The sequence below is a fragment of the Microtus ochrogaster genome, chromosome 1 (assembly GCF_000317375.1).
Source record: "Microtus ochrogaster isolate Prairie Vole_2 chromosome 1, MicOch1.0, whole genome shotgun sequence".
In the NCBI taxonomy this organism is placed as follows: domain Eukaryota; kingdom Metazoa; phylum Chordata; class Mammalia; order Rodentia; family Cricetidae; genus Microtus; species Microtus ochrogaster.
The window spans coordinates 81346743-81366690 of record NC_022009.1 but is presented as its reverse complement, the minus strand read 5'-3'; the positions used below and the strand labels follow the sequence as shown (position 1 = coordinate 81366690).

The window sequence follows — 19948 nt, the reverse complement described above, 5'->3', positions numbered from 1 at the left end:
GTTGTATTCTGAGGCCCCAGCACACACACGGATGCACCGTGATCTTGACGTTGCTCCCATGCCCAGACCTCAGATGCACCGTGATCTTGACGTTGCTCCCATGCCCAGACCTCAGATGAGTCTCTTAAACGGGAAGAGGAAACAGTCCAGGAGAGAACTGTATAACAACAGGCAGACATGGCTGTTTGAGACTCCCATGAGCTGGCTGTGGCCTCCCGCCTCTGTTTGCCCGCTTGTGGAATGGGTACTGTGATTCTGCTCCTAGGTTATTATTAGAAATGATAAATCTGAAGCTGCCTTGGCTAAAAATATGCCTCGTGCCACGTGGAGAAGAGGCATCTTTCGGTGAAATGAGGTTAGACGGGAAACATGGGTTGCTGGCTGCAGGGGCATGGCCAGAGACTGGCAGTAGAAAGGGAGGGGCCCAGGGGCGGGCCAGGGAAGGCGAACAGAATCTATCTATGAGGCTGTCTCTGGCTGCATGCTGGAATGCGCACACAAACACAAAATGGCATTCCGCAGTCTGGTCTGGATGCGGGGAGAGGAGGTTGGGCTGAGTGTCTGTCTCCACACTGCAGGCTCCGTGTGGAGGAGAGGTGGGACAGATCCAAGTAAGCTCGGGTTCTTCGGGGCTCCAGTTGTAGTGCCTGAAGGGCTTTAGGGTAGAGAGACGCACAGAATTAGGAAAGAGCTTGATTCTCCAGCTGCACCACCAGGCCTGGGCGTGGTCTCTGATTCTCTGTGACTCCTTCAAGCCGTCAACCTCTCTATGCCTCTGTTTTCTCATCTACAAAATGGGACTAACGTAGTACCTGACTCGCAGAGGTGCTCAGGAAGACAGAGGAAGCAGATATGAATGTAGCATAGAGCGCCTGGCATTGGGACACGTGAACATGGTGAGGTCTTTGTCTGACCTGATGGGTTCCCACACATGGTAGAGGGTGACACACAGGCAGTGTGACCAGTAGAAGCTCATCTCTAGAGGCTTCAGATATGCAAGGTGTTCTACCTGGTCCCGGCAGACTTTAAATGTTTATGGCTGTGGATAAGTAAAAGCATTATGTTATCTCCAGGGCTGTACCTGACGACCACCAACTGCATGGGGAGGGGAGGTGTGAGAGCTGGTTCTGCTCAGGTGGACCATACTGAAACCCCAGTGCATCTCCTTCCTGCCTTCAGGGATACTAGAAGATTAGGGGTGCCCGTGTCCCCCCAAACAGATTCCAGGCACCAGCATCCTGGGCACTTATTACTACTTATCTTATAGCAGTCAGTTTTTCTCAGAGTCATTGACTGGCACTGCCTTTCTCTGCGCCCTGGATCTCTGCCAGAGAGTCCCCTTGGTTTCCTTCTCCAGCAGAGAAAACTCCCTGTCATCTAGAACCCTTGCTTTATTCCCCATCCTCTCTCTGTGCTGTGCAGGGAGGGTCTGCCCTCTGCTGCACACATGGTTAGGACATTGGCATTCCAGCATCCCGGAGCAAGTATCTCACAGTCCATTGGTGAAAGGAGACAGCAGTCCTTTGCTGGAGGGTGTTTGCCAAAATGTGATCGTACAATGGGAAGAAGTGTTGGCTCCTAGCACGGAATTCAGTCCTGCTCGGCGTGTGCCCAGCCTAAACAGCTCCTTTAAAACCAGAAGCAATTTGTCATCTTTTGATTCTCTTCCAGCTCCGTCCCTGTCACAGGTAGATAAATGAGGTAGCATATGGGTGTCCAAACGCAGTAGCGTCTACTCCCCGTGGTCTTCTGTGTAGGGAGCACCATGGGGTGGTCCCTGGCTTGGTGATTGTAGCCGTAAGCAAATTTCTTCATTGCTCGTCCTATTTATACGCAGGCAGGAAACGCTTTCTCAGAATCTCCCAGCCTCCAGGGCGCCATTGATAGGTATGTTTCTCGGTTCAGAACCCTGAAGTGAATCATCCTCTTGTGAGCTCAGCATCTCGTGTCTGTAGCTCCACAGAGCGCTACTAATCAAATCAATGTCTCAGCAAAAGCCAACAAGCATTCCTGAATTAAAAATAGAGAGGGGTTGGAGTTTCTGTTTTAAAAAAGCCTTGATTGTGGCAAGCTGGTGGGTTAGGTGGATGTACTTACATTCCCTTCAGTTGCAACCCCTAGAGCAGCTTGAGAAAAAAACACTAAAAGGTTTTCTGCTTAACCTCACAGGTGTTAGATCCCATGGCTACGCAGAAGTACCCAGTTATTCTCAGGGAGCTGCCAAGGCCTTCTGAGCTGGTTACCAATCTCTGGATGACCACTGTGTGACACCCCTTGAGGGAGAGAGGGCTGTGTGGTACAAGCTGGCCTTGGGTGCACACTGAAGAGCTGTGTGTCGCTGGGCCACTCACACAGATGTGGTCTCTCTGCATCTGAGTTTGCTGGTCCTGTCCCTGTGCCTCTGTCCTTCATCTGATGATTCCGTGTCTGCCATATCTGCTCGCAGAATGGGGAAAGGGACGGAGCCCTGATGTAGAAAGCTCACCAGCCACCTAGGCTGACAGATTTCATTGAGACTTGAGGAAATAGAGGGGCAAACTCCTATGTTCTGGTTAGTAGGGGACCAGCTGGTTTATTAGAAGATGAATACATGCCTTGTGGGTTCTTCAGGTGGCCATGTATCTCCTGTGTGCTAGGATCATCATGCATTCTAGAATCATGTGATATTTTTGTTTTTTGTTTTGTTGTTTTCTAAGTTTTTGGACCAGCTGTACAAGACACTGACTTTGGAAAGGCTGCTTGTGTTGACAGGATGGCCCTAGGGGACACTGCACTGAGAGAATTGCCCCTGACTTCCGGGCCCTGAATTTGCACCTCTGGGTTCCCCCAACCTTGACAGGCTCTGTTCAGGGAAGGCCTCGAGGAAGGCATTCCTTACCCTCTCGTCATCGCCCTGGACTCCGTGTCTGACACAGTGGGCTCTCTCTCTATCACTGTCTTTTGAACAATGAGTGGTGAGTGAATAATTTAATATCTGGTCCTTTCGGTTGGGCTGCTCGCCCCCAGACACGTGTCAGAACACCCAGTCGCGGTAGGGAAAACAAATTCCTGGGCCCCACCTTGAGTGTGCTTTTCCATGGGCCTGGGTTGGGAATGTGTGCACGTGGTGTCTAGCGAGCTCCCCGCCAACGTCGGTACCCCTGGCCTGAAGGCTGCTTTGAGAACACTGCTCAAGGGCCTTCACTACTCAGGTGCCTTCTTCCCTTCCCCAGGTCCTCTGAATCCATGCCTGCGGGCATCAGAGGTCGATTCTGTGAAAAGAGATTTCTGGGGATTTCACCAGATGGAAAAACCACCTTAGTTTTCTGGTGGTGGTGCTGGTTTTTGTTTTGTTTTATTTTGTTTTCTTCTTTTAGTCAGAAAATGCATCTAGTGGGCTGGGGGTGTGGCTCAGTAAACAGAACGCTTGTCCAGACTGCACAAGGCTCTGCATTCAGCCTGAGCAATTGTTTCTGGTGGCACATGCCTGTTATCTTAGCCCTTAGGAGGTGGAGGCAGGAGGATCCGAAGTTTAAGGTCATCTTTAGTTGTATTTTATAGCTGAGTCAGCCCTAGGATACAAGAAGCACACACACACACACACATGCACACACATACATACACATACACATGCACATACACACACATACGCTTGCACACACATGCACGCACATACACACACACATACACACACACGCACATACACACACATACACAGTGGGGGAGTGATAAACACAAAATATATTTTCCCCATTGTATACGATAAGAGATGGTGACCATGTTACCACTTCCCTCTTGACAGCGTGTCTGGAGTACAGCTAGAATACAGTAGTGCAGTGGTACACCCTGCAACATGTACAGCTAGAATAGAGTAGTGCAGTGGTACACCCTGCAACATGTACAGCTAGAATAGAGTAGTGCAGCGGTACACCCTGCAACATGTACAGCTAGAATACAGTAGTGCTGTGGTACACCCTGCAATGTGTAAGCCCACTTACATCTCCATCTGGTTTTGGAACTCCCCCCCACACACACACACCCTACGTCGGATGCATTTAACTACAAAGCTAAAACAAGATGTGACCATTCTCGGATACCGAGCACGAGCAGAAAGGATGCAGGAGATGAGGCCATAATAGCTGAAGGGAACATGTTGTTTGTGAAGCTTTTTATTTGGCTGTGGGCCTGACTGAGGTCATTTGTCCCCAGGATTCAGACACAAGAGGGCGTTTCATGGCCCAAAGAAGGCTGCCCTCTACAGAAAGTCACTCTCCTAATGCCAAGTGTCACTCGGGATGGCCATCAAGGAGGGTGGGATTCCATGCCCAGGCCTCAGAGAGCTCTTCCCTCTGTCTTAGGGACACTGTAGGGATGTAAGGACTCACCGGAGAGGCCAGGGACAGGTCAGTCAAGGGTACTACAGAGATCAGGCTCCCTGAACATAAAGGAGGTGATGTGGAACCCGAGAAGGAACTCATGGGGGACTCTCCTCTGAGTTAGACAGTGTGTATGAGTGACCTATTGCTGTGTAACAAACATTCCCAACATTTAGCAGTGTGGACTCATGAAAATACATGGTCTTGAACACTTCTGTGGGTCAGAGAGTTAGGTGGTTCTGGCTCCATGTCTCTCATGAGGTCACAATCAAGCTATCAGCTGAAGACGTGACCAAAGTTGGGGACCTGTCCCCTGATGGCTTGCTTCTCTGGCGTGGGCCTGAAGCCTCAATTCCTTGCTCTTGGTACCTCAAGCCTCTCCACATAACTCAGTGTTTGTCCCTGAGAACAGAAGAAGAGACCCTTGGTGTTGACACACTGCCACTTTGTTTTGTGTGTTTGTTAGGCATGATTCTGTAGCTGCAGCCTGCAAACGTGGTGTGTGTGTGTGTGTGTGTGTGTGTGTGTGTGTGTGTGTGTGTGTGTGGCGGGGGATCTCAGGGAAAAGCACATCTCCCTAGCAATGGCCTCTTGCATCCCTGTCTTTCCAGGCTCAAAATCTCAGGACAATAGGCAGGGCTTCTGGCTTAAAGGTGAAGGTACTATGGTCCTTGGGACTGTGGGGCTTCAACCTAGTGAGAAGGAGGGAGCTAGAGACTCCGTGGGCCCCAGGCAGGCCCCTTGCTCCTTCTGTCCATGTCTCAGAAGGAACCGAAGCTGCTTGTGGGTGTTTGGTTTGGTCCTGAGAGGAGAAGCAAGAGGAAGGCTGGTGAGAGCCAGCTCTCCTGGGAAACAGCAACAGACGGGAGGGGAGGGGAGAAACTCTACTGCAAAAGGCGACCTGGAATAAGAGGGTGTTCTGGCTTGGGGAGGAAGGTATCAGGAAGACACCCAAAAGGTCCCATTTAGGAGCTGACTTAGCTGCAGATGGACCTGCAGTTAACCCTTTACAGCCAAGGTCCCGGGGTCCTACGGAGAGTTTTTCCTGTGTTGGAAGGGAGGCTATCCTGGCCTCTACACTGGTTGGGTAGCATTGCTCTGAGGACACAGAGCCATTGGTAGCCACACTTTTCTGTGTCTCTCTTATCTCCCCATCATCCCCAGGGAATAAGCTAATCAAAGTCACTGATGGTTTTACACTGGGAAGGAGATAGCTAATAACTTGGGTGACAAGTATTAGAATACAATGTGATGTGGATAAATTGGGTCCATGTATTAAGAGCTATAAAATGAGATTTCATCACAGCATGAATAATGGGTCCCGTGGAAAGGATTAATCAAATACCCCATTAAAAGGTATAGGAATTCCAGTCAGACCGCCCAGTTTAATTACAGTCCTGCCCTCTCTCCTCCCCACTCCTTTCCCCCTGAAATGACTTTCTGCTAGAAAAAAATATGGAAACGAGCTCAGAGGAAATAACGGGGAAACGGGGACATGCGTTTTTGCTAGGACCTGATCCTGAAGACAGATGTAAACAGCCAGTGTTTAATGTGGTGGGGGAAGGCAGTTGGCGTGAGCTATCCTTGACAAATGTAATTTCCAGAGGCGCCCTGTTGATACCATTCAGCAAATGCCAACAAAGCATTTACTTTCTAAAGGGAGAAAGCAAGACAGCAAGAGAAATGCAAGCGTCTCCTGGAGCGGAGCCGAGAGCCGCCAAGCCCTAGAACAGCATCAGGTGTGAGCATGCGCAGTGCAGAAGAGACACACAGCTTCCGAAAGACCCGTGCAGGACTGGCTTTGTCTGCAGAAGGCTTCCCGGAAGAGGAGACTCCGGCAGAGAGCCCTGAATTGTGGACACGCTTCCATGTCCTCCGAATTCGTGAGCACACTCTGGTGGCAGGGTCTAGAGAGGAAGCAGGCTTGAGCAGAGCAGGGGTCACCTGTAGGGCTCTTCTCTCATTTCCACCACCACCACCCAGGTCCAAGCTGCCATCACGCCTCACCTGGACAACCGCCAACGCCTTCCGGCTGCTTTCCCTGCTCCCGCTCTTGCTCCTCTGCCACCCATCCTGCACACCAAAGTCAGACTCCAAATCCAAGCTGATCATGCCATTCTCTTGACTCGTAGCTTTCCATTGCTCTTAGATTGAAACTAGAAACCATTATCATGGCTTCAAGGTCTGTGCGTTCTGAACCACAGCCTGAGCCAGGCTCCCTGCCACACGGCGGTGCGCCTGGCCTGAGCTTCTCAGCACATTGGGTCTTCCTGCCGTAGGGTCTTTGCACGTGCTTTTCCTGCCCTAACAATGGCTTTCTGTCATCCTATCTTCTCCAAACTCTGACTCATCCTTCAGAACACATCTCAATGATTACGTCCTCTTGGAAGCATCCCTAACGTTCACATCCAGACTAGTTTTCCCTCGTGTGTTTGAAAACAAATATTTATTGTGTGAACATATGTTTTAATGCCTGCTTCCCTAACTACAACATGAGTTCTGTGAGGGCAGAAACTCAGTGTTTATACCCCCTCAGAGCCTATATGTGTTGATTGGATCGTGGCATCTAGTTAGCAAGGGGAAGACAAATAGGGAGATTATACAGACCAGATTCTCCAAGAGTACGATTATGAGTTTTTAACAGAATGAAAACCTGAATTTCTGTCCAGACCCTGACACCTGCTGGCTTTATTGTTTTAGTAGTAGTATCTGTGTCCTTGTCTATAAACCTGTGATACTAACAGCCACCTCATATGACCATTGTGATAACCTCATGAAATAATGTATACAGAAGCATTGTTGACTGTAAAACCAGACATAAATATATGTTGTCACTCTCTAAATGTCTGTACATTGAGTCCTTCTCAAATATCTATCGGATCGATGTTAGATGGATGGATGATGAATGGATCAATCAGTTGGTGGATAGCTAGATGCCTGGGTGGAGGGGTGGCTGATGGGTAAAAAGGTGAGTGGGTGGATGGACAGGTAGATGGATGGACAGATTGATAGTTAAGGAGCTAGTGCAAGAGAACACACGGGAGCCAAGTAGCCAGGGACTTGAGGAATAGGGGAGGAACTAGTGGACCCTATCCCCATACCCTGTGTTGATGGGGCAGGCAGGGAAGACGATGTTGAAACCACTTAACCCAGGCCGGAGGCCGTCACTGGTCACCCAACTCAGGACCACTCCTCCTCAGCCCCTTCATGTCTGTGCTGCCAATAACATGCCTTCGTTATAGTTTAATCGCTTTGCCGATTTCTGTCTTTGGGGGAGAAATCAAATTGATTTGCACATGCAGCAAAATTGGTGCAATTCCTCCAGCTGCTGCCAGCAGGTGCTGACAAGGGAGGAAGCAAACGTCTGAGCCTAGGAGAATCGCTAGGCATTCATTTTAATAAGGCCTAGAAACCTTCCTTATTTAATAAATTGCCAGGGATAATTGGTTTCCGTTTCAAGAGTGGTCTCCTCTTTAACTCCCTGTGTTCTGGTAGGATCAAGGCCCGCAGGTATAGACACGCGTTTGTGGTTTGAGACCCTGTCACACACCTCTATGAGGTATTTGGGTTTTGTTTCTTTCTCTTCGCTCACATCCTATTCCCTACCACTGCCACTCTCCTGGGGTAAGTCATGTGTTTATGATGGCTGAAGTTCCAGCCCTCTGATTGGCCACTCTTCTACCCAGTGATTGTGGAGGCCTTGAGAATAAGTGGCAGGACCTGAGGCCCACACCTGGCATCTCCCAGATGACTCTGGTTAAGAAGCCCATGACACACAAACATGGAATCTCTTGGCTATCTGAATATTCTTCTTCACCCCAGGACTCCAAATATGGTTGGTTGTATTAGGTATTGGGGTGGGGGCCTGGGAGTGTAAGCACACTGGAGGGAAAATCCCGACAAATATTTTATTCCACATCACTATGATTCCACTATCACTATTGATAGTATAAGATATGTGGATTGAAGGGTATTTTCATCTTTTTTCTATAGTTATAACAGATACCCGAGTCTGGGTACCTTGTATAGCTCTTTGTTTTGGAGGCTGAACACTCTCACGACCAAGCCACCTCAACTGTTTGGTGTCTCATTGAGGATTTCTGGGGATGTCACCATTTGATTGAGAAACAGGGAAGGAAACAGGACCATGCAGAGGGACCGAGCATGTGGGGCATTCTTGCTTCATAACCCGCTCTCCCTTCCTGAGAGCAGCATTAGTCTTTCTAAGGCAGCGACCCATGGCCTAATTGCCTTTCGCTGGGACCAAGCCTGAGCAGAACAAAGAGGCTGTCTTCAATGAGGCTTTTAAGTGGGTCGGAGTGCCCCGTGGTCTTCAGCAAGGATTGCTCAAGAGCATGTGGCCGGTTGAAGGATGGGACCGTCTGTGTCTCCAGCTTCCCCACATCTCCTAGATCAAGGACTGTCCGTCTTAGAGTGGTTGCTTTTGAACCGATGTCCTAAGACTGGCAAGGAAATGTACTGAGGTCCTGGCCCATCTGTCAATAACACAGTCCTGGTGTGGGCCAAACCCAGCAGACAAAAACTGCTGCTAAGATTGCATGGTGGGGCAGCAGAATTGGGATGCATCCCCTGCCTGGTTCTCCCAGTCTACCGGAGGAATAGATTCATTACTCCAGAATCCTTCCACTGTTCAAACACAGGAGTCCAAACCTCCAGTTTCAGGCAGAAGAAAGTGACCACTCGGATCTCCCAGAACCAGGCTTGGAGCTGGGTTCCCGGCTCAGCTCACCTTGGCTAACTCTGGCTCTACTTGAGCCTAAACCTTTTCTTTTTTTTGTAGGTGGAAAATGAGTATCTCATGCTTTTCCGGAGAGGTCGCATGAGGATTAAACGCCTTACTGCATGCAGCGCGCCCAGCTCGCCAGGCATGAGAAGTGAGCTGATAGAAGCCGTAATAGGTTTATTCCCCTGATAAGCCCTGGATTCCCTGCAGACATCACTGCTGGGCTCAGAGACAGGACTCGAGAGGGGCTTGGAGAAGGGCTGGGAAGGGGGCAGGGAGAGGAAGGGACTCAGAGAATTCTGGGATTCCTGGTGAGCTAGAGACTGCTCCTTGAAGCAGGACAGAAATACTTAGACGTGAAGCATCCGTGTAACATCTTCCAACCCAGGTAGAGGTGGAGGTGCCAAGAAGGACTTACCACATCTTTCAGGATGGTGCACCAGGGCGGTAGCTAAGGTGAAGGAGCTTTTGAGTGATAGTCACCCTTTCAGTGAGCAGAAATTGAGATTAATTTGGCTTTGAGAATTTTAAATGCACACATTGTAATCATTGGCTGTACCCTAGAGCATTGTAAAAATCAGGGTTGGAAATCTCTTACCGTCTACACGCTTAGAGCAGGAACTCAGTCTTGCAAGCAGATTTTTAAAACTCCTGAGCCTAGGGAAGAGATTGTCTGCCTGTCAAATTTGCATTTAGTGCCTTCTCCCTCCCTGCGCCTCCTGCCCCCCACCCTTCTCCACTGTGAGCTGGCAGGAAGCCTTGCAAGCTTGGTTTCTTTTACAAACACTTTCCTTGGGAGAAGCAAGGAAAGACATGAGAGCCAAGCACTAGCCTGTGACCAGTTAGGCCCAGGTTCTGGTATTCCTCCCTGCTTGTTTTAGGCTCTTCCTTGCCCACAACACTAATCTTCTGAAGATCATTTCTATTGAATTTACAAAGCACCTTAAGAGCTGTGTCTTTTTTGATCAAATTCCTGTTGTGGAACTCTTTGTCCCCTCTGCCAATCAGAATCCACCCCACAAATGCTTAATTTTAAACGGTTGTCCACTGTGTGGATGCCATGGCTTAATAGTATATAATTTAGGACCCTGGGCTTATTAGGGGTGTCTGGAGGTCACCATTAAGTGGATGGGCTCTTCGTTAAGTCAATATTTGATAAGACCTTTCAAAACTGCTGGTAATTGTGTTTGTGGGCTGCCTGCTGAGATTAGAGAGGGGTGGGGGAAGTCTCAGCACTTGCTTTCCTTGCTCTAAACCCTAAGTAAATGTCCAGATTTAATCTCCCTTCTTTCATCTATAATTTATATTCCGTACATTTGGTGAGTCCGGTCAGTGGTTTGGATGCTGTAGGTTTCCGCTGCCTCAGCCTCTCCTTATTATGTAATCGTGTTTGATGAAACCTAATGTATACAATCCTGGACCCAGAGCATCGTGACAGCCAACACTCATTATGGGTGTGCTCCCCACCGGAGCAGACTTTACAGACTTACAGACTCTTCCCCTGGCCACTTCTAGTTACAGAAAGTCTCCTCTCTCCCTCTACCCCCCCCCCTCACACACACACACACACACACACACACACACACACACACACACACACACACCCCTCTAGTGCCATGGAAGATTCACTTGGCCTTGCTTCCCTCTCTGCCTTGTTAACACTATTTTGAAGGATCTCTTGGCCCATGTAGTCATGAGAAAACAGTGGCCACGGGTTGTATCATCCTGAAGAACATGGCTGTGAAACAAGACGGCTTTCAGGTGATAGTAGTGTTAAAATTGAGTGCACGTGGCTGTATTCTAAACTGCACGTTAGGTAGCACAGTCTTTAGTAGATTGGTGTTGCGAGGAAAGAAAGAGATGATGCGGGACAGGCTGTGAAGAGCTCTGTGTGGTGGTTTATCCCTCTTATCCCAGCTCTCGGGAGAGGCCAGCGGGAGCTACAGTGGGAGACTGTCTCCAGACCAAATGCGCCCAAATCCAGGTGTGTAATAAACAGAAGAGTGGCCCAGTGTCTAAGGCTCTGCCCTTGGGTGGCCATGCCTGAGGCAACATGAATTTTAAGACTAAGTGACTCCTTCAGAGGGAGGACTTGGCTGCTAGTGTCTAGACTCACTCTGGCCTAGGGACTGAGCCAGTTCTGTCCCTGTTGGGTGGCTCATGGAGGTGTCTGCCCAATGTAGTACTTTGCTCTGAATGATTGCCAGTGTACTTATTTCCCCAAGGTTTTCTTTTATGGAGTCTATCTGGGGAATCTCATGGCTTCTCTTTCAAGAATTTTGGCTTTGGGAGTGGCATCACAGACTAGAAAACTTACTCTCTTTTCTCACTGAGAGAAGTTGTAAACTCATCTGGAAGCTCCCTGGTGGGCTTTGTCAGCTGGTGAGGTCAGGCCAGATGAGGAAGGAACCTGTACAAGGGGCTTCTCTGAGGAGTGGCTGCCGTAAATGTCTTTGTTCTGCTGGGCTCGTTATGTGGTTGTTTCTTTAGCTTGCACTGTCACCTACCCCACATCAAAACTAGACCCTCACAGGACTCCTCCTGCTTGCTGCCGTGCCCCTCTGAACCTTTGTATCCATTCTTAGCGTGAGATTTGCTGGGGGACTCATTGCTGACAGATCCTGCTTCTTCTGCTTCTCTTGTCCCCCTCCAAGATGCCCGGCTACCTGGAACAGCTATCCCAAGGCTGTGGTCTTAGTGTCCCCTTTAGAATTATCCTCCCTCCAGCTTGTGCGTAGTCCCTTTAAGGCCTTTATCCCCCATCAAATGAAGATCCACGGGGTGTTAGTAAGCTAGGTGAACATTTCAACAGGGAGTCCGGTCATAATGAATGAGACCCCAGAAACCTGAGGTGGCACACAGGGAGAGCCTCAGAGGGGAAAGGGCAGAAGTTTCACCCTTTCTTTTATGGTTCATCTGAACTTGTTAATATATTTCAGTCGAAATCTAGAATCTCACAAAAATGCAACATGGGGCGCTTTCGTAGAGCTGCCTGGAGGTTGTTCCCTCTTCAGCAGACGTGCCTGAGCCCACACCTGTTTAGGAACAAGTGGGCTAGATTACGGGGCTCTGGGCTTGGTTTGGTTTTGCTGTCATTCAGCTCTCATAGCGGGTAATCAGTAAACACGTGTCAGATAGACAAATGTAGCCCTTAAACGAGGGACCAGACTGGCAAACACTGTGTAAAGTGACCAAGGTAGGTTGTGATCTTCTGTCACTCTGATCAAATGGCATTCAATCATCTCCGCCACTGAATGCTGACCCTTCCCCTCTATGCCTCCTCGTCCTCGACAAGAAAGCCCATGGGTATGCAGCACTTGGAAAGCAAACGGACTTGCACAGCACTCTGGGACCCGAAAGCGACTCTCCACACCCTGTCCCAATCGGACCTTACACAGTTCCAGGGACTAGAGGAGGCGCTCGAGAATGGGTGGGATGGCTTTTGAGGGGCAGGATTTTAAGACCGGAGCCTCACATCCAGCACTCTTTCCACCAAAAGCCCACTGGGGATGCAGATAAAGAGAATGGAGGTTCAGTGCCCACGCTCACAAGGCTTCATGTCTGTTTCAGGCAGGGTCTACCTACAGGTCTGTGGGAGACTTTCTGTTGTGGTTCTCGGAAGGGTTCTCTGCAGAAACGGCATTCAGAATGGAGGGACTTCACTGCTCTGTCCCCTGTACAAGAGGGGCAATGGGGACATCAGCCACAGAAAACTCAGGCTCGAAACTATCACAGTAGTGCAGCCTTGTGACCCCAACGCTTAGGAGGGAAAGGCCAGAGGATCGGGAGTTTGAGACCCGCGTGGGATACATGGGATTGTGTCTCAAAAAGGCAAAAGGAGAGAAAGGGAGGGAGGGAAGAAGAGGGCTTTCCAAGTTCATCCCAAAGGCCGTGTTTTAAATTTCTTTAGACTTATTTTATGGGTATGAATGTTTTGCCTGAATGTATGCATGTGTACTACATTATGTACCAAGTACCTGCAAAAGTCAAAGGATGGCATCGGGTCCCCTAAAACTGGAGTTACAGATGTTTGTGAGCCACAGCTATGTCTACTCAGGAAGTGCTCTTAACCGCCGAGCCATCTCTCCAGTTCCACAAAGGCCCTATTTTTATCTTGTCAATCTCATGCTGCCGCTGATCTCATTGGCAACGTCCTCACCGGGGCTGGGAAGGTGCTCAGCGAGGAGAGGCACTTGCCTGGAAAGCTTGAAGACCAGCGGGTGGACCAAAGGCAGGTCAACGCCAGGTGGGCGTGGCTTCCCTCCGTGAAGGCTTGGTGGGCATGGCTTCCCACCATGTTTCTTCTTCCCTCCGCTACTTTCCATCTATTCTCTCAGCTGCTATCACCACACAGCAGGCTTGAGGCAGGACTGATTGGGGCATAGGAAGGCTCATAGGCTGTGTGGCCAAGGTTCTGTGACAACTGCTGTCATCACTGGGACTTGAGTCACAGCCCTGCCCAGCCCTGTTCTTTCCCGCTTCCTGTACTAGGACGGCTCCACAATGGCTTCCCTTCCAGCAGCCTTTGAGGACTCGGCAGTTGCAGCTCAGCCACCCGTGAGCCCACAGCACCAGCTCTCGCCGGCTCTGTTGCTATTTTGCAGCAGTTCGATGTGCGATGACCACTTTGCTGTATATAATCACTTAATTAGCTTGTGCCTGCAAGAAAGAGCTGCTTCATTTAGAAGCTTAACAGTGAAAATGCCCGAGTCATTTGCGACCGTCTTGATGGCATCAGGATGATCGTAGAATGTTCCGCTCCTTGTTCCTAATCCACTTAGCACAGGGGCACTGGGGGTTAGTCATGCAGGGCACAGGGACTATGCTCAGGGCTGCAGCGGGGCTTCGGTGGCATTAGCTATGAGACACAGGCAGATGGGGAAGGCAAGGCCATGGGAAACACAACCTGAAGGCCATAGGGGGGGAAACACCCTGAAAGGTTGGGATATGAGCAAGGTCCCAGGCGCCACGGCACCGGAAAGGAGAAAAGGAGAGACAAGCAGGACATGTTATGCCCCAAAGAACCAGATGTTCAAGGGGCCCAGCTGAAGTCAGTAGTGAGGTTCGTATCCGCATCTCAGATGACGGAACTTCTTAGTCACAGCGACACAGTGGAGAGGACTGGGAAGCCAGAGTGCCACTGTCTTCTGATGTGAAACCCAGCTGGAAACCCAGCGCCCACGGGACAAGACTGGTGCATTTCCCAGAATTCCCTGCTAACCTAGATAAGCCCCCAAAGAACTTCTCAGGAGAGTTGGAGACCGAGAAGAGCTGCAGCCACTTGGCCACCCGGGTCTTGTCGCTTAGCTGTCTGCTATGAGTGCAACAGCTCTGTCTCCTTCTGGAATCCCTTCAGCCTCTAGGCAAGTTTACAGGTTTAGATCCACGGAAAAGAGCCCTCACTGCCACAGGATTTCCCTATCAAAGTCAAGGTCAAAGGCCACAGGGCTCAGCCCATTATGCGGTTCTAGCCAAGGTCTGTGGGTTCCTTGTTGCTCCTAGTCTCTCCAACATCGCAATTCTTTCTGCTTCCTAGTCCCCTGCCCCATAGAGTTCTCATTTAAGCCCTGGACACAAAACTGTGAGCCAGCTCACCAAGCCTTTCTGAGGTGCTGGGCATGTTGTGTTTTCTTGGCTGCCATACGTGGGTCTCTAACTATGAGATGTCATTGTACAGTGTGTTGTAATTGGTCTTTCCTTCTCTGAATGTTATGACTGCGTAAAAGATCTGCCCTCCTTCACCCGCCTTCTCACCGCTATCCCGCATCCCAGGGACTGGCAAGCTTAAAAACCATAGGAAGCTGAGGACGGCAAACAGGAAGAGGTAGAGACCTGTCAAATGGCGGCTTTGTTTCGAGGAGCTGTGGGCAAACAGTTACAGACTTCAAGGAGCAACTGACAGGTTATCGTTTTAAAAAGAACAATCATAAATAGAAAATTCTATTATTCATCGTGTTTAACTGCTCACAGAATTTATTTTTTGAAATGCTGGCAGGCTAATGGCAGAAGAGGCCTTGGGGGCTGAGAAGAGGGCCTTCCTTGGAAGTCACAGCAGACCTGTGAAGCCCCTGTGGTCTGTCCACACCGTCCCAAGTGTATTTAGGGAAGGACACTGGGCCCCTTTATTGACAGCTGGTAAATTCCCGTAGAACCTAGTGGTGTAGGTGCATGAAGACCGTATTTATAGTGCAGGGAAAAACCCTGTGACCTGGGCCATTTTGAGAGAATAATGTGTCCAGAACTCAGCTAAAGTCACTTTCAATCATGGACTTATACCTGGTGGAGGAGGAGGCAGGTATGCTGACCCATTCCAGACCTGTGACCTCAGGAGCCCAGAAGTGATTCACATCAGCTAGCGCAAGTAGTGCTACATCTTGTCCTTAACACCTGGCGGTGGGGTTTTGTGGCTTTTCTGAGTGGCCCCTTGCTGAACGTGACAGCTGTGAACTTCCTGTTGTCTGCTCGCACACCGCAAAGACGAGAACGCCTAAGCCTTCATAATAAAGGCAAAATAAGTATAAAAGCACTGGTGAAGAAAACTGAACCGTGGCTGGAGAGGTGGTTCAGTGGTTAAGATCACTTACTGCTCCTGTGGAGGGACCCACGTTCAGATCCTAGCACCCACATCAGGTGGCTCACACCCCTGTAACTCCAGTTCCAATGGACCCAACACTTCCCCTGGTCTCCACAGATACCCACACACGTGTAGCGTGTATTCACAGACGTACAGCATATATCACAGACAAACATGTGGATAAAAAGAAATGAATCCTTATAGAAGAAAGAAAAAAACCAAATCACAGGTACCATCAAACTGCTGTTGAATGGTTTTCATTCCTAAGCCAGACGGTGGTGGCCCCTTAGTCCCAGCACTCGGGAGGCAGAGGCAGGCAAATCTCAGAGTTCAAGGTCAGCCTGGTCTACAGGGTGAGTTCCAGGACCATTGGGGCTACATAAAGAAAAACCCAGTCTTGGAGAGAGAGAGAGAGAGAGAGAGAGAGAGAGAGAGAGAGAGAGAGAGAGAGAGAGAGAGAGAGACAGAGACAGAGACAGAGAGAGACAGAGAGCATTCTTGCTCACCTGTGATCCCAGCTCTTGGCAGGTTAAGGCAGGAGGAGAACTGCCCTGAGTCAAAGTCTGCCTGGGCTGTGTAGTGCGTATCAAAACAAACTACAGCAAGAGTTCCTCATTCTTTTTACCTTGTTTCCTTTCATACATTTGTTTGTTTTCTCTGTGTGTGTATACATGTGTGTGTGTGTGTGTGTGTGTGTGTGTGATGGTCAGAAGACAGCTTTTGGGAGTCTTTCCTGCCACCCGGGATTCCCAGCATCACCAGACTTGGCTGTAAGCACTTTTGTTTACCCACTGAGCCTTCTCATGTCTCAGTGGCCCTTTGCCTTTCTTGCCTTCCAGTGTATAAGAATAATGACACAAGCTCTCTTTTATTAACTAAATTTGTTTTATTGACTGGTACATAAAACCCACAAAATTGTACATATTAATAAGAGAGTATGTGATGTTTTGATTCAAGTAATCATTGATTGCTGAGTGAAATGGATGAACTCTGAACCCAAGATAAGGAAAAGCAGGGGCAGGTGAGAATTCAGCATTTGATTCTGACATGTTACATGAGCTGTGCTGGTTAGTGGCCTGGAGTTGGCAGGGGGATGGACTTCAGGCTGAGGTCAGGTTTACAGAGGCAGATCTGAGAGTAGTCAGTATAGCAGTGCTGCAGAGAGCCTGAGAGCAGAGGGGGTGAGAACAGGACAGGCCACATCTGTCACTCCTTTGCAACCTGATGGTTACACAGCCATAGAGTGTGAAGTAAAGGATATCGTGCCTAGGATCCAGGGCCAGCTCCAACACCCACTAGGCGGAGTTAACCCGAGAGCTATCTGGGCTTGGTTGCATCTTCTTGAAGGGGTCCATAAGGTGGTCTTTCAGGACCCTGCCATTGCCTCCTCAGGCATGAGGAACGGTATGAGAAATTCAGGAGGATTCTACTCCATCATTCACATGAAGAATTGAGAGGTCAAACACTGGCCAACTGTGTTGCATCTTTCCAGGGAAGAAGAGCATTTAAAGTTGTCAGCAAAGTTAAAACAGTAATCCAGACACTACTTTCCATACAATGGACATGCTCACACGTGTGGAGATGGATGTAATACATCATTAGTTTATTTTCTCTCAACTGTTTGAGAGTTTCGTGTATTATATCTATTTTCAGCCTTAAATTTATATTCATATTTGAATATGAATGCCCTAAAATTAGATATTCTCTTAAATAACATAGTAAAATTAACAAAAGCAGGAGATATCATTTTGTCAATTATACATTGTAGCAAAGGTAAAGACCAACACAGTTTAAATCCAGGATTATGCCGCATATCCTCTGTCTTTTATCTACTTTGCCACGGTGGCCTCAACACTTTGGAAGGTTGCACACCAGGCACGCTGTAAAGAGGCCCTCGATTTCCCCCTAGAGATGTCTCAGGTTCAGGTTATCCTTTTGGGAGCCATGAGGTCAGATGCCGGGAAGGTGGAGTGGCCACAACAGAATAGTGGGGAGTGCCAAAGAAGAAGAGGGAGGGAGGCAGGGAGGGGAGGCCTGTTAGGTAGGGACTAGGCAGCAGAGACCCCTGAATGAGAAAGACAGAGGCTTCCCCTGGTCTGCTACAGTGTATCTGAGTACCTCTAAGGGAACACTCAGGCAAGAGAAAGGGCCCTCTCCCGAGTAGATTTTTTTCTTCTGGTCATATCAAGCATTTCTAATAGATCCTTACGTCTGCACAGAGCCTAGGACAGCCAGGCCATTCCCATGTGTCCTTACATGTTATCCCTCGGTGACCTGAGAGATGTACATGGTTCTCATTGTAGAAATGGGGAAACTGAGGCCCAGCAGCACAGCCTCCGTGTGCAGAGCCACCTCTGAAGCCAGGGGCTGCAGCTCCTGCCTTCTACCCTGCTTGGGATCTCATTACCAGGCTTCCCCCCTCAATCAGCCCTCACTCTGTGGCAAGCAAGACTTGAATAACAACACAGCTCTATTTTCTACTCCTGTCGGTGATTGATACTTGATTAATGTTCGGGATTGCTGTCTTAGAGAACATCATTTCACAGATGTAAAAACCAATTTTGCTGTAACGGAGGCTTCTGCCCTATTTCCTCCAAGTCAGAAAACAGATTTAGAGAAAGCTGGAACCACCAGGGTGTTCTCAGTGGGTCCTGAAAGGAAACTGAGTCCATAAGAATTGATGGCTGGTGGGTCAGACATCCCCAGCACCCTATATGGACACTACCTGGCACATTCTGTGAATAGCCATTGGTGAAAAAAGACAAAATCCTGAGTGATCATAGCTGTCCTCACCATGTTGCCCTGAGGGACATGGAGAACCCTGGAGAGCTCAGTTCTTTGACAGACAGGTGGTGATCAGAACAGCCCAGCGTGGCTCCTTCACCCGCCAGGAATAGGCACTGTGATTTGTTCTAACTGCTGAACGGGACAGCCGCCTCCTGCAGCTCCCGCTACAGCCCAGGGAACACGGATTCAACCCTAGCTCTGTGCGGGTGCAGCAGCAACAGCAATGCTGAGAACCTGGCCCTGGGTCCAAGACAGACCCGGGCTTTCCTCTCTAAGGTTCTTGTTCTGTCCTTTTACCTGCTCTTCCTTCATCTGTCTCTCTGTCTTGGTCACCACTGTATCGCTGTGAAAAGACACCATGCCACAGCAGCTCCTACAAAGGAAACCATTTAACTGTGCCTGGCTGACCGTTTTAGAGGTTTAGTCCATTATAGTCACAGTGGAAAGCTGCATGTGAGCAGATGTGGTGTTAGAGAGGTAGCTGAGAGTTCCACATCTGGATCCATAGGCAGCAGGAAGACAGCAGGCCATGCTGGGCATGGCTTGAGCATCTGAGACCTCCACCCCCAGTGACACACTTCCTCCGAGATGGCCACTGCTCCCAAGGCCACTCTTTGGTGACCAAGCATTCAGATCTATGAGCCTATGGGGGGGCTTTCCTATTCGAACCACCACATGCTCCCACTCTTCCGTCCCTTTCTTCGGCCATCTTGGGAAAATGCTGGAGTTAACTTTAACTGAGATATAAGAACACGCAGACTATGAGAGACTGAGTCCCTCAGTTCTTCCCCTGACCAGGAGAGTGAACAGCCCTTCAAATGCTAAGGTTTGACTGCCCCAGTGAAGCATTCTCTTCCTAGTTGGATCTGGAAGAGAAAGAAGGACAAGAAGGTGGGGTAGGCATACGTAAGGAGCCAGTCACTGGACACTAAAGATGCCTACTAGGAGAAGCGGCAGGTCAGTGACCTATGGGTAGGAGGGACCAGGTTGTATGAGTGAGTGTGTATGTAGAAAGTGAAGATTTGATATTCAAAACTGAAACAGCTTCCCCCGAAGAAGGACTATTGGAAAAAAATACCAATGGGTCTAAGAGCTCAGAGCAACGATTGTGGTGTAAATAATCCAATAACGCAAGTATTTGGAAACACCCCCCCCGCCCCTGGGTGTAAGCTCTTTTGGTAAGTGGTAGCGTTTTTTGTAGCTTTAATGGAGTCCACAGCAGATATCCTGGGTCCACATCCCACCTCCAAATGTCGAGGTTGCACAGCCCTGAGAAAATGGCTTCATTCTTCTGTGGTCTCATTGTCTTCATCTAATGGAACAGACTTGCAATACCTAGATGCTCTTTTGAAGACTGAACCAGTCAACGAATACAAAGGCCGAGCACACGTGGTTCACATAAGTGGTACACGTGATATAAATCCTAAGGCCGAGCACATGTGGTACACATAAGTGGTACACGTGGTACAGATTCAAAGGCCCAACCCA

At 49.2% G+C, this 19948-nt stretch overlaps 1 protein-coding gene across 3 annotated transcripts in view; it reads left to right on the top strand.

Annotated features, from left to right (window-relative positions):
* Positions 1-19948, top strand: part of Atxn7l1 (ataxin 7 like 1) — a 205911-nt gene that overhangs the window by 89428 nt on the left and 96535 nt on the right. The window contains exon 4 of one of the 3 annotated variants that reach the window (XM_005343866.2): positions 6015-7198. The exons of the other annotated variants lie outside the window; for them this stretch is intronic. Coding sequence (XP_005343923.1) covers positions 6015-6100 — 86 coding nt within the window. The 3' untranslated portion in view covers positions 6101-7198. Of the gene's footprint in view, positions 1-6014; positions 7199-19948 lie in introns of those variants that run through there. 3 annotated transcript variants of the gene reach the window in all.